The sequence below is a fragment of the Benincasa hispida genome, chromosome 7, assembly GCF_009727055.1.
Source record: "Benincasa hispida cultivar B227 chromosome 7, ASM972705v1, whole genome shotgun sequence".
NCBI lineage: Eukaryota > Viridiplantae > Streptophyta > Magnoliopsida > Cucurbitales > Cucurbitaceae > Benincasa > Benincasa hispida.
The window spans coordinates 15,753,933-15,767,259 of record NC_052355.1 but is presented as its reverse complement, the minus strand read 5'-3'; the positions used below and the strand labels follow the sequence as shown (position 1 = coordinate 15,767,259).

The following is a 13,327-nucleotide window of genomic DNA, read 5'->3' as shown; positions in this document are numbered from 1 at the left end:
CATTAGGTCCTCTAAATAGCTTGGATAAAGTCGAGAATCAGTGTTTAGGTTAATTTGAAATGTTCAAATTGACAAGAGGAAGTTCGATTATATATGATATAATTGGACTGGTTAATTATATATGATATAATTGACTAAATGTATGAGATACATTATTTTGGAGGAAATTAGATATAAATATGATTTATATCAAGTAAAGGAGAAAATATTATAGCAGATATGTGACATCAAACTATAGGTTAAAAATATAATATGATTATATTTATTAATTAATTAGTTGATTAATTATATGATAATTAATCCAAATTTTACGTTTGGACATGGGTTAGTGGGAATGAGTTGGTTATTGTAACTGATGAAATAAAGATGAAATTGTTTCATTTTTGAAGAGTCTATCGTCATTGCCCAAAAGAATTCGCAAGCACGCGATGGTGAAAAGATAAAACGATCGCTTAAGATTTTCGAAAGCCTATACGATAGTTGCCTCGCGCCTAAACGACCGTCCTTGCGCCTAAACGATCGCACACTTGTTCTTACACGATCACATAACTTTTCTAAACGATCGTATAGTGTACCGATTTTGTTAAACGATCGTATACCTTTTCCTAAATGATCGTTCAGTAAAATCTACCCGATCGTGTAGCTTCTCCTAAACGATAAGCATTTTGCTATACGCTAGCGCCTTCTTCCCTCCCACTTGCTTATTGCCTACATGATCTGGTTTTCCTCCTTCCTCTACCAAATTCACCAAAGACCAACCTTTGGTTGGGGCTCGTTACTAGCGGTGTCGTCCCCCCGGCGTTCGTGTTCGCAGTTGTTCGTGCTGCTATTGTTGACGCTGTTGCTGGACTTGGTAGATGACGTGGAGGTTTTTCGTTGCTTTGAGTGCTGAAGTGTGAAGAACGTCTTGAACTGGTATGGCACTCTTTTCCTTGTTATTTTGTTGCTCATAGCATGCCCATAATTAGTGTTTGTTTGCATAATTGTATGTTTGAATGTATTATATATATTTCGGTCACGGTGAGATAGGAGTGATCCGAATGCACTCATGGAACTCTTCAATATGAGATCCTTCAGACCAAACATCTGCTATGCTATGGGCATAGTTAGTAGGTATCAATCTAACCCAGGCCAGGGTCACTAAATAGCAGTGAAGAATATCCTCAAGTATTTTTGGAAAACGAGGGACTACATGCTCGTGTATGAATTTGGGGATTTGGTCCTTACTGGATACACGGATTTTGACTTTCAGACTGATAGGGACTCTCGCAAGTCCACGTCAGGGTCAGTCTTTACTCTTAACGGAGGAGCTGTAGTGTGGTGAAGCACTAAGTAGGGGTGCATCGCCGACTTCACTATGGAGGCGGAGTACGTAGCGGCTTGCGAAGCTGCTAAGGAGGTCATCTGACTCAGGAAGTTCTTGACAGAACTAGAAATTGTTCCAGATATGTCTAGGCATTACCTCTATTGTGATAATAGTGGGGTAGTGGCGAACTCAAGGAGCCTCGGAGTCACAGCACAACAAACACATAGAGCGGATAGTATCACTAATCCGGAGATAGTGTATCGAGGGGACGTGATTGTCACGAAGATTGTTTCGGAGCACAATGTTTACTTACCTGTTTACTGAAGGCTCTCACGGCTACAGTGTTTGAGTCACCTCAGACGCATGGGTCATACAAGATCGCCCGTGGCTGGACTAGGGTAAGTGAGAGAATTTTCTTGTACTAGGCTTTTATGCCCTAGTTTGTTTTTTTTACTAGTTTTTGTACACCCCACTTCGCTTTAGGACATGGGAGATTGGAGTTCATGTCCTAAAGTATGTGTCTTGTAGTTTGTAATTCATTTGTACGAAGATTGGCCTTACTGCATCACGGTGCCATAAAAATAAAGAGGGAATCTCGCTAAATTGTGATGATTAATATTAATGTATTATACTTCACATTCTTTGATTTGTATTTTGAACGTTTTTAGATTGCTTTACCACACACAATAAAAACCTAAAATCCCTGGGTGTATTAGATAGACTCGTAACCTTCACCGAAGTATATACCATGTATTTCTCTAGAAATACATAGATCTATCGTGGATCATTGTCTTAAGTGTCTGATAACCAAAATGGTTCTGTAGTTATATGCGGATTTTCTTAGTCTCTGGGTACGCTCAACGGATGTGACCCGGCTTTGTGGACATGGTCACAAAGGTTTATGACCTTTGTTCATAGCAGTGATGCTCTCGCGGATCTGTATGCTCCGCCGTTGTAGGGACATGCTGAGCAGGTGTCTATACCAAAGAGTTGTATTAAGACCTGACCACGAAGTGTTAACGTCTCGTTATATAACACCGTTCATGACAGAGACTTCACTTCACTAGGATGACCATAGGTAACATGACCTCAATCCTGAGTGAGTTGGGAACTCCTGCCATTGAGGGCAGCTCTTTGATTTGCATGGGTGCGAGTAGCTAGGTCGCCGACTCAAACCTACTACTTTGGGGATTCGTCTAATTTGGGAGCTGGAAACTCAGCTACACAATATGGAATTCACTCCTTCCCCAAAGCAGGAGTAAGTAGATAGATATCTCCCTTAAGGGTTGATACCAGGGCTTGAATGATGTGGTGCCACACCTTCCCCTAGCCTGAAAGGTGTTCACACATAGTTGGACTATGTTGTATTGTTCATTAGATGAATTAGTGGTACTTAAAGAGTGAGATGTAACTACAGGGGAAAAACGGAAAATTGGCTCAGCTGTACTTACGAGCATCTGTTAAGAGTCATCGTACTCATGATTGGTTATATCTGATGGACACAGAAAAATATCTGTGGTAAGAAGAGTTCAGATGTTGTTCTTTAGTGGAATGTTTTACAGTTAACGGATGGTGGATCTCGTGGCTAAAGAGTTTAGTCAGCTATTCACGTACCGTTGAAACTTCGAGCCATAGGTCCACAAGGACCTCTTGGTAGCTTGGATAAAGTTGAGAATCAGTTTTTGGGTCAGTTTGAAATGTTCAAATTGACAAGAGGGAGTTCGATTATATATGATATAATTGAACTGGTTAATTATATATGATATAATTGACTAAATGTATGATATACATTATTTTGGAGAAAATTAGATATAAATATGATTTATATCAAGTAGAGGAGAAATTACTATAGTAAATATATGATATCAAACTATAGGTTAAGAATATAATATGGTTATATTAATTAATTAATTAATTAGGCGGTTATGAGATAATTGGCCGAGAATTTCTACGAAATCGTGTGAAAGTGGGAAGATCACATTCGGTTCTTGTAACTGAAGAATAAAAATGAAAATTGTTTTCATTTTGTAAGACGTCCGAAAATTCGCTCACGGTGTGTTCCATACGATCGCTTAGCGTTGAGAACCTATGCAATAGCGCCCATCGTCCTAAACGATTGCACACCCGTGCACTAAACGATCGCTTACCTTTGCTAAACGTTCGCTTAGCGCACCGAGCAGACCTAAACGATTGCTTACCGTTTGCTAGATGATCGCTTAGCAAAACCAACACGATCATGTACCTTTTCTAAACGACAAGCATCCAACTATATGATAGTGTTCTACTTTCTCCCACTTTCTTTCTCGTACTACACAATCGTCTTTTCCTCCTCCCTCTACCAATTCCATCAAAGTCCACCATTTGGATTCTCACTCTGAGAATACCGAGGGCTTCGAGTGGTGGTGTCATCCCCGGTTGTTGTTGGTTCGTGCGCTGTTGATCGTGTAGACGACGGTGGTGCTGTTAGGCGATTGATTGTTGGGCGATAAGAAGCATAGAGAAGTTTGCTTCCGCTGGACTGAGTTTTAGTGAAGATTGTCTTCAACTGGTACGTTTACTCAATTTTTTGTATATTTTTTGTTAAAACATGCCTGTAATTAGTGTTACAATGCATATTTATTTGTTAGAGTGTATGTGTGGTAATTTTGTCATAATGAAATTGGAAAGATCCGCTTCCAATCATGGACACTCTTGTTTAAGAGTTCCTTCATGTTCAAGACCCGAAATTAGCCCTTAAGGGAGCAATTGATCTAATTACCCTAAAAAAGGGAATGAGTGAATTTCTTCTTGTATAACTGTTTTCCCAGCTTTCGAATCGGATGAAGTCTCAAAATGGTAAGCATATTGAGTTAGCGAAACTGGCCATTCTCACTATTGGAAATCAAAGGACCGGCCTCATAGGCAGGAGTTCATATCTCACTCAAGATTAAGGTCAAGTCACCTATGGTCATCCTGATGAAATGTAAGTCTCTTCTAGCAACGATGTTATAAAGCGGGACTATTCACTTCGTGGTTCAGTCTTATACAAACTTTTTGTATAGGATACCCTCTACTCAAATGTCTTCACATGAATCATTTGTAACATTTTACAACAATTGTAACAATTATAAAGTGGGTCATATCCATAGTGTCATTAGAATAAGATACCCAACCTTATCTATCTATTACAAACCGTTCAGGTTATTACTTAAACATGATCCAGTTGTATGTCTCCACATGCATGGTTAAGTTATATCAAATAACCTGTATGGATCATTGGAGCCCAAGCAAATGGATTATTCTAGTTTCTTCTTTGATATATAATATCCTAGCTATTTATATGAAGATATTCTTGTCTAGAATTTCTTTAGAGCCTAAGGAAATGATAAGATGTTTCTAAAACATTTTTACGAGATATTTATTCAAAAACTTTTAGATATCTACCTTCTACCGTTATTTATGTATATACTTCAAGAAACTTATGGAATAGTTAGTGTCGTCTTCAGTTTAATATACCTTGCATAATAAGTAACATTGAAAATCGGTGTGGTGTGAATTATGTACACTCTAATGCTCGAGGTGGAATCTTCAGGTTTGTAAATGACTTAATAGATGTGTAAAGAATCTTTAGTATATCTTTCACAAGCTATGACCCCTTGTATACATACGGTTTTCATTTCATAACCAAAATTCGAGTTGATTACATAGCTATATATACCAAGAGACCTTATAGTTCCTTAAAATGTTATAGCTCAATCTACCTTCTACCATTTGTTTTTTAAAAATTCTAAAATCTATGTGATCCTTGATTTCTACTTTTAAGTCTACCACTATGAAATTTATTGAAATTGTTCTATTCTTAAAATGGCTGAGAATAGATAACTATATATTTACTATAACTTATAGCAACATTTTTTTTTGTCGAATTATACTAAAAAGAAATTGAATTTTTCTCAGTAAAAGAAAAGGAGATTTTACAAAATAAAAAATAAGAAAAAATATTTATATAAATAACAAAATTTAATTATAGTTGTGATAGACATTCTTATCAGCATCTATCAATGATAGAAATTGATACAAATCTACCACTGATAGATGCTAATAGAAGTCTATCAGTTTATCCATAATAGAAACTGATAGAAATCTATCATTGATAGAATATGAAAATTCAAATTTTCGACCATCTAAAAAATGTCATTTATAGCCAAACTAGACTCATTTTACTGCACAATAATAATAAAAGAGGTTGAAGAAAATTAAATTAGGAAGTTGCAACAACCTCATGCATTTATTTTATTTATCATTATTTTTTCTGGACAACCTCATACATTTATTTTAGGAGTAAAGGGATGCACATTAAAATATTATTTTAGTTCCCTATAATTTTCAAGTTGTTTAATTTTTAATCTTCATATTTTCAAATACTTCATTTTAGTCTAAGTATTTTTAATAAATTTTAAATTTAATCTGTATATTTATTTTAAGTTATTGTTGATTTTTAAACCCTCTTTAAATTAAAATACTATTTTTGTTCAGTATTTTAAAACTTATTCAATTTTAATTTTTATATGTTAAAATATACATTTTTAGTTTTTGTATGTTTCATAAATTTTAAATTTAGTCTTTAATACTAGTTATTAGTTGTTTTTTAATTTTTTTTATTTATTATTTATTAGTCTTTTCACTATAAATGTTGGATATGTGTTCCACACAATATATTATTCTAATATGAAAACAATTATTATTTAACCAAACTCTATAGAAATTAACTTCCAAACACTAAATTCAATATATTATTATTTAACCAATTTTGATAGAAATTAATTTTCAGACACTAAATTCAAAATTTATTGAAAGTAAAAAGGGTAAAATTTGACAGTTAGAAGCAAAAAAGACTTAAATTAAACAAATTTCAAAATTCAAAATGGTAATTTGACCAACTATTATTGTCTACTAGTATTTTCACTAAAAAATTTTAAAATATATTCATATATTGAATTTTATTGTATGAAAATTATTATATTATTTAATGAATTTCGATAAAAATTAACTTTCAAACATTAAAGATAATTTGTTAAAAATTTATAAACTAAAATTAGACTTTTAAAAATATAAGAAAATCAAAATCTACTAATATTAAAAGACTATTTTAACCCGACCTCAGCTAGAAGAAATATATTAAATACCACCGCTCCGATTGTCTGAAGCTCGCAGTTATATCTAGATGCAAGTGGACATGAGAGACCTTTAAATTTGGAAAATGTCATTTCAATATGTGTCTACTGTACAAATTTAAGGCTAGTTAGCTAATTTAGACATATACATCGACTGAAAGGTCATACGTTCTGAATTTTTGTCGAACTCTCTTTATATGTTGAACTAAAAAAATTGTTGGAGAATTACAAATAACAAAGAAAAATAGAGTAAATATTGAGATTCAAACACGTAAACAATTTGGTTGAGACATAGATATCTCACTTTCTGTAAGGAGATTCAAGTCCTTTGCAATATAATATTAAATTTATGTATATCAATCATCGGTGCAGTAGATATTCTATGTCTTGTCCCCTCCAAGTTACAACAATTCAATTGAGACATTGTATGTGTATAGTTTAAACTATTTTGCACTAAAAAATTGAGCTCAAAATTCTACAACCACAAAAAAAAATTATGTTTTGGTTAATTACTCTTCAAAGAGCTAACGAGAGAGATATTTTTTAATATTTGTTGGTGTATATTGAGAAAATACGAAGGGAGCTATTTATAGTAAATATAACTAGTTTCATTTTTCTTTCAAATATATTTAGGGGACAAATTTATAATATTAATGCATTAAAATTTATTTTTATATGAATGTTAGATTACGAGTTTAGTTCATACATATTTTAAAATTGAGTGTCTCTATACATCTAATAAGATTTTATAAATGTCTAGTTGTTCAATAAACTTTCCATTATATACATGATAGGTTTTAGGAATATTCAAAATTTTTATAAATATTCAATAAGACTTAGACACAAAGTTAACCTCTCTATATATGATAGAACATTCAACTTTTATTATTTTTCTAATATGTAAGAGATTTATTGAATACAAATCTAAAATTTATAGAAATGTACGTATAAAACTGAAAATTCAGAGATCATATATAGATAAAACTGAGAAATTTATAAATTTTATATCCTATATGAATTTGGGCTTTAACATGAAATTTTTTATCGCTAATTGTATAAAAAAAATTTCTTAAAATCCATGATTTAAAATAAGAGAAATAATATATATATATATATATATTTTTTGTCGATTTGAAATAGATGTAACTAAAAATTTGTACTAAGATGTTATTGGAAAGGAAAAGAGAATAAAAAGTTTATTATTATAGATTGTTAATCTCCATTGATTTAAAGAATATTAAAGGATTAGAATATTTATCATCGAACATAACCCAATTAACATTCAAGTGTGTTATTAATCAAGAGGTTTGTGGTTTAAATCTCGATTTGTGATTTAAATCCTCTAAGTACCTGTTCTAAAAAAGTATGAGAATGTTTAAATGATTTGATAGTTGTGGTTCAATTTCTTGACTATTTTCTTTTTCCTATTGAGCATAAAAAACAAGACTATTTTCTTTACTATTATTATAAACAATATTTCAATTCATTTGAAATCCATTAGAATTTTAAAAAATTTATAATCTTAAGCGGCCAATTTTTTTGCAAAATGTTTATTCGAGTTCCTAACCTTTGAAATCTTTATGTTAGTTCTAATTGACTTTTTAAAAATATAATTATTTTGGATATTTTTGTTATTTGTTAATCAAGTGAAAATGTGGAGCTTGACTAAACTGGACGAAAAATTACAAAAATATCATCAACAAAACGATTAAAATTGACGGTTTAATAAACTTTGATTGATTTTTTGTAACTATTTTTTAATTAATAATTTATTTTAAAGCAAAAATGATATTTACATTATTGATGGTTTTATAACACAAACGTAGTTTAATTATAGGACTCTAAAAAGAATTTGGATGCCTAGCTTATTTGGCTCGGTTGAGTAATTATTTTGTTTTGTTTTTAATTTTAAAAATTAAGCATATAGATACTACTTTTATCCCCAAATTTCTTTTTTTATTATTTATTTTTTTTACCAAATTTTGAGAATTAAAAAAAAAACTTCCAAAAAGTAATTTTTATTTTTGGATTTTGGGTAAGAATTCAACTATTGTACTTAAGAAAAATGCAAATCATAGTAAGAAATATAGATGATATAGACTTAATTTAAAAAACAAAATGATTACCAAAGGGACCTTGATAATTGGATTCTCCAACTCTAATACAAAATTATATATATATATATACCTCCTTCAATTACGTATTGAATGCCAAGTATCGTTTTATATAGATTGAACTATCTCTATAATTATGCTGTGTAAGAGTACCGCAGATTCTTCTCTTCCTTTAGTGTTGTTCTGTCAAGATGATGTCTCTTTTAATGGTCAATTGTCATTCTATGGTTGATAAATTTAAATCTTTGATAAACCTCCAAAAAGGCATAGGATAGTTTCTTTTGTCGTAGTTTTAATAGTTTGTTTTGACTCGAAATGTGAGATCGTCCTTTGTCTTTGTTTCTTTTGTTGTGCCTTGACTTTAGATTAAGAAGTTTCCTGTTTGCAATATATTATATCACCTTTTGAAACAAAAATCTATTAATTATATTTTTTTACAAGATAAAAGTATATATAAAGTGAAAGATATGGGTTTCTGTGCTTGAGTGCTATAAACTTCATTTCATAAATTAGAGTGGTTTATATTAATGAGAAGTTGCCTTTTACCGTAATGGCCATAGTCTCATAGAGCATGCTAGGAAGTTATTAATAAAGTTGAAAGTATATATGACGCTTTTGGAGACGATTTAAATCATATATTGTACTATTTTTAGAGAAAAAAAATCTCTATATGGAAAGTAACAACAAATTTGAAAGCATTTTAGTAAGTAACATATATCAATCGAGCATCTAACCAACCTTACAAAATTCGATTGAAATAGTACCATGGTTGCATTAAAGAAAAACAAAGCAAAATGTATAATTTTTAGGAGGTTGTGACACGCGGATGGAGGATACATTGTCGATACTAGATAACAAAAGATTTCATCTCAACAGTAATTGACAATGAAAGATGCAACTCGTATATCTTATAAATATTGTGAAGTCCCGTTGGGTTCATCATTCTTAGATAGTTAATTTTTTTGGACCAAATGTTCATTTGGATTTCATATGCATTGGTACTATATTACACGAAAGTATAAAATATATGGTATCAGAACTTATAAAGTCTAAATAGGCTATTTGGTTTTGAGATGGTTTTGAGATGAAACCTCATGTTATTTGATTTAGTATTAGAGCCCATGAAGACCAAGCCATAATCGACTCAAGAACAAAAATTTGAATATGATAGGAGAATGGTGCACAAAAAAAGGTACCAGTTACATAGAGTGTGTTGAGGATCTATAATGAAAAAATTAACGGACCTCACAATGTTTATGAGATATATGGTCGATCTACATCTTTCATTGTCAATTGATGAAATGAAATGATAAGAAAATTGGGGGAAAATTACAAACATATATTTCAATGAATCACCTTGTTAGATTAATCACTCCCTAGGCTATCAGAAATAAGCAACATTAGTTAGGGTTAAATTGATATTGCAAGAGCACCTAGATATATTAACTAAGATTCATTTAAAAAATAATAATAATAAAGAGAACGAATATATATATATATATATATATATATATATATTTTACCCCTTCACCATTTTCAAGATTGGTTACATTATTTTTGGTAGTTGAACCAATCTGCCCCTTTTATTTATAAAGATTTATTATAGATATAAAAGATTATGGACCTGACATGAGGCATAATAAAAGTTGGAAGGTCCTCCATATTCCATTGCTTTCCTTAGCCTACAAATGCATTAAAACCTCACCCACCATATTTCCCAAGTTGCCCCTAACAAGGAATATTTAATGCCTGTAAAACAGGTTAAAATTTTATTATTCTTCCTATTTCTTTAAAAGTAACCTTTTTACTCTTCATTGTAACTTGTTTTTAGTATAATTAAAAGTTGAAGAATCGAATCAAAAATTCCGTAATATACAAAATGAATAATTCGATTTGACTATTGTAAATGATATTTAAAATATTTTTAAAAAATTTAAAATTTTTGCTTCATAATTATTTTATTACCTTTATACCCTCATTTTAAAATTAATTTGATTTATTTCATAATTTTTGTTTATTTGTCATCTTTACCTCACATGAGTATTGTTAATTCTTTTAGAAATTATATTAACATGTTAAATAAAATATATACAACACCTTTATACCAACAAAACTAATATATATATACACACACACGTAGTAACCCAATAAATAGAAACTTCATGGTTTAAGTATATGCTTAACATTTATGGAATAATTCCAGCTATATTGAGGTTGTGTTTCGGAAACCTTCCGAAAAAATATGTGAAGTTGAAAACTTTATTTTAATCTCTAAACTTTAATGTAATCACAATAATTGATGCATTTCAAATATATATATGCACTTTTAAACGGTTGAAGGAGACTTATATGGAGTGACAGATCAAGAGTCTCCAACCTCGAAAAAAGTAGGTGAGAGATGAAGATTTTTATCCTTAAAAAGAACAGGTACAAATATAGCAATCAGACTTAAAAGTATTAATATGTATAACAAAAAGCAAAAGAATTTACAAATATAATAAAATTTAGATCTAGCTCTTAAAGTCAATCGTGATAGATTATATTACTAATAGGAATCTATTAGCGATTGAGTCCATCAGTGATAGATTTTTTTCTATATTTGCAATTCTTTTAAAATGTAGTTATATACTTCATGATATGCCTAAACAACATATTAGATGTCTTTATCTACACAACTTTGCTCAGAATAACTAAAAATTTGATTAATTTATATAAAAATTCCAAATTATATTTGCAATTTCTAAATATTTAATGACATTATTGGTAATTTCCTCAAAACTTAAGGCTAGATACAAAAAAAAACACTATATTTATAACCCCAAGTCACCTCCATTCCAAACCCCAAAAAGCAAATCAAACCCAATTCAACAAAAAAACACCCACACTGGTCTTTTTTTTTTTTCCCACAACAAAAGAACACAAAACAAAAAGGAAAAATGCCTCTCATTACAGAAGAGCTGAAAGCCAAAGCTGATGAAGTCTACTATGGTGACAAGATCTCACAAGAGAAAACAAAGCTTCTTCTGAAAGAAGTGGGGCTTCCAAATGGGCTTTTGCCATTGAAGGACATAATAGAATGTGGCTATGTGAAGGAGACTGGCTTTGTTTGGATGAAGCAAAAGAAAGCCATAACCCACAAATTCCACAAGATTGGGAAGCAAGTGAGCTATGCCAAAGAAGTCACTGCCAATGTGGAGAAGAATAAAGTCAAGAATTTGACTGGTGTTAAAGCCAAGGAGGTTTTGGTTTGGCTCACTTTGTCCGAGATCTACGTCGACGACCCCCCGACCGGGAATATTACCTTTCAGATCCCCGCGGGGCTCTCTAGGGCTTACCCGGTCGACGCATTCGAGGTCGAGGAGGAGGAGGCGGCGACCGAAAATAAGGAAGTGAAAGAGGAGGGAGTGAAGGAGAAGATCAAGGAGGTGAAAGAGGTGGGTAATGGAGGGAGTGTGGTGGTGAATGTGAAAGAGGTTTGAGAATGTTTCTTAATTTACAGTTTCTTGATGTGGTAGGGTTGAGATTAATTTTGTGGTATTTTACCTTAAATGGTTGTTGAACCCTTTCATTGGAATTGGTCATAGTATAATTAAGATCATATTTGTAAGTTTTTCTTAATAAATCCTTTCCCCAATGTTCTACTATTATATGTATACCTATTTTTGTATATCTTGTCATCTTCTCTTTTTAAATGGTTGCATGGATAATCCTTTATTTTTAGTTACTTCAAATCTATTGGTTGAGGATGTATTACCATAGCTCTTAAAGAAAAGCTTAACTTAAAAACATGTATGATCGTGGAGATTTTTAAATTGTATTATGAAGAGTATATATAAGGAAAAAAAAAATTAATTTAGTAGTTGAGACGATGAATCCGAGGGAAGGATGCACACATAGGAAGAAGAATGGGATAAGGGTTTGCGGAAAGATGAAGTAGGAATGTGTATCATATCTCGAATGCTTTAAGTCCTTTAGGACTCAGGAATGTGTATCATATTTCGAATGCTTTAAGTCCTTTAGGACTCATTTGATAACATTCATGTTTCTCATTTTTTATTTTCGTTTCTCATTTTTAAGAAACAAACTTGTTCAATAACCATTTTTATTACTTATTCTTATATGGTAAAAATGGTTGGAAACGGTTGGAACTGCTACCCCCCGTTAGGTAAAATTTGACAGCAGCGAACAGTCAGATATGACAGTCGTAAAAAATGGAACTTGAAAAACAAAAACTTATTATAGGCTGAGTCGTAGATCTTGCTTTCTTTAAGACGTTTCGCGGCCCTGTCCGAGTGTGTAAACAGTTCTATAGAAGTGTCACGTTGTTCCTAAGATAAAACGATCCAAAATATATAAAACTGTTTCAATCGGAGCTGCACTGGATTGATCGGAAACTCACAAACTTCAGACTGACTTGTTCGAAAAATTAGAATGGAAGAAAGAAATGGGGTGAGAGAGAATATGGAGATGGAGAGTTGAGTTGTGTCTGAATGCCAAAAAGGCTTGCGCCTTTTATAGGTCTTGGGACAACAGAAGATGATGCAAAGAATGCACGATAAAAAAATGTGCAATTGCACAAAATGCACGAAGCCATTGAACGTGCCAAACGTGTGGAAGACTTGACCGACTCCTTCTGCTTGTGACATGTGGAGCGTTGAAGGAGGAATTAGATAAAAGAAAAAAATGAAATAAAATAATAATACATACACACCATGCCCAACTGACGGCAATGTGTGGGATATCCACCTTATTCA

The 13,327-nt window shown here is 31.8% G+C and overlaps 1 protein-coding gene across 1 annotated transcript; it reads left to right on the top strand.

Annotated features, from left to right (window-relative positions):
* The first annotated feature begins 11,403 nt into the window (after nt 1-11,403).
* Nucleotides 11,404-12,242, top strand: LOC120081726. Its single transcript, XM_039036825.1, has one exon. The coding sequence runs from the start codon at nt 11,510-11,512 to the stop codon at nt 12,050-12,052; it is 543 nt and encodes a 180-aa protein (XP_038892753.1). The 5' UTR covers nt 11,404-11,509; the 3' UTR covers nt 12,053-12,242.
* The last annotated feature ends 1,085 nt before the right edge of the window (nt 12,243-13,327 follow it).

Coding starts and splice junctions, on each gene's coding strand:
- LOC120081726 (XM_039036825.1), top strand. CDS start 11,510: ATGCCTCTCATTACAGAAGAGCTGAAAGCCAAAGCTGATGAAGTCTAC.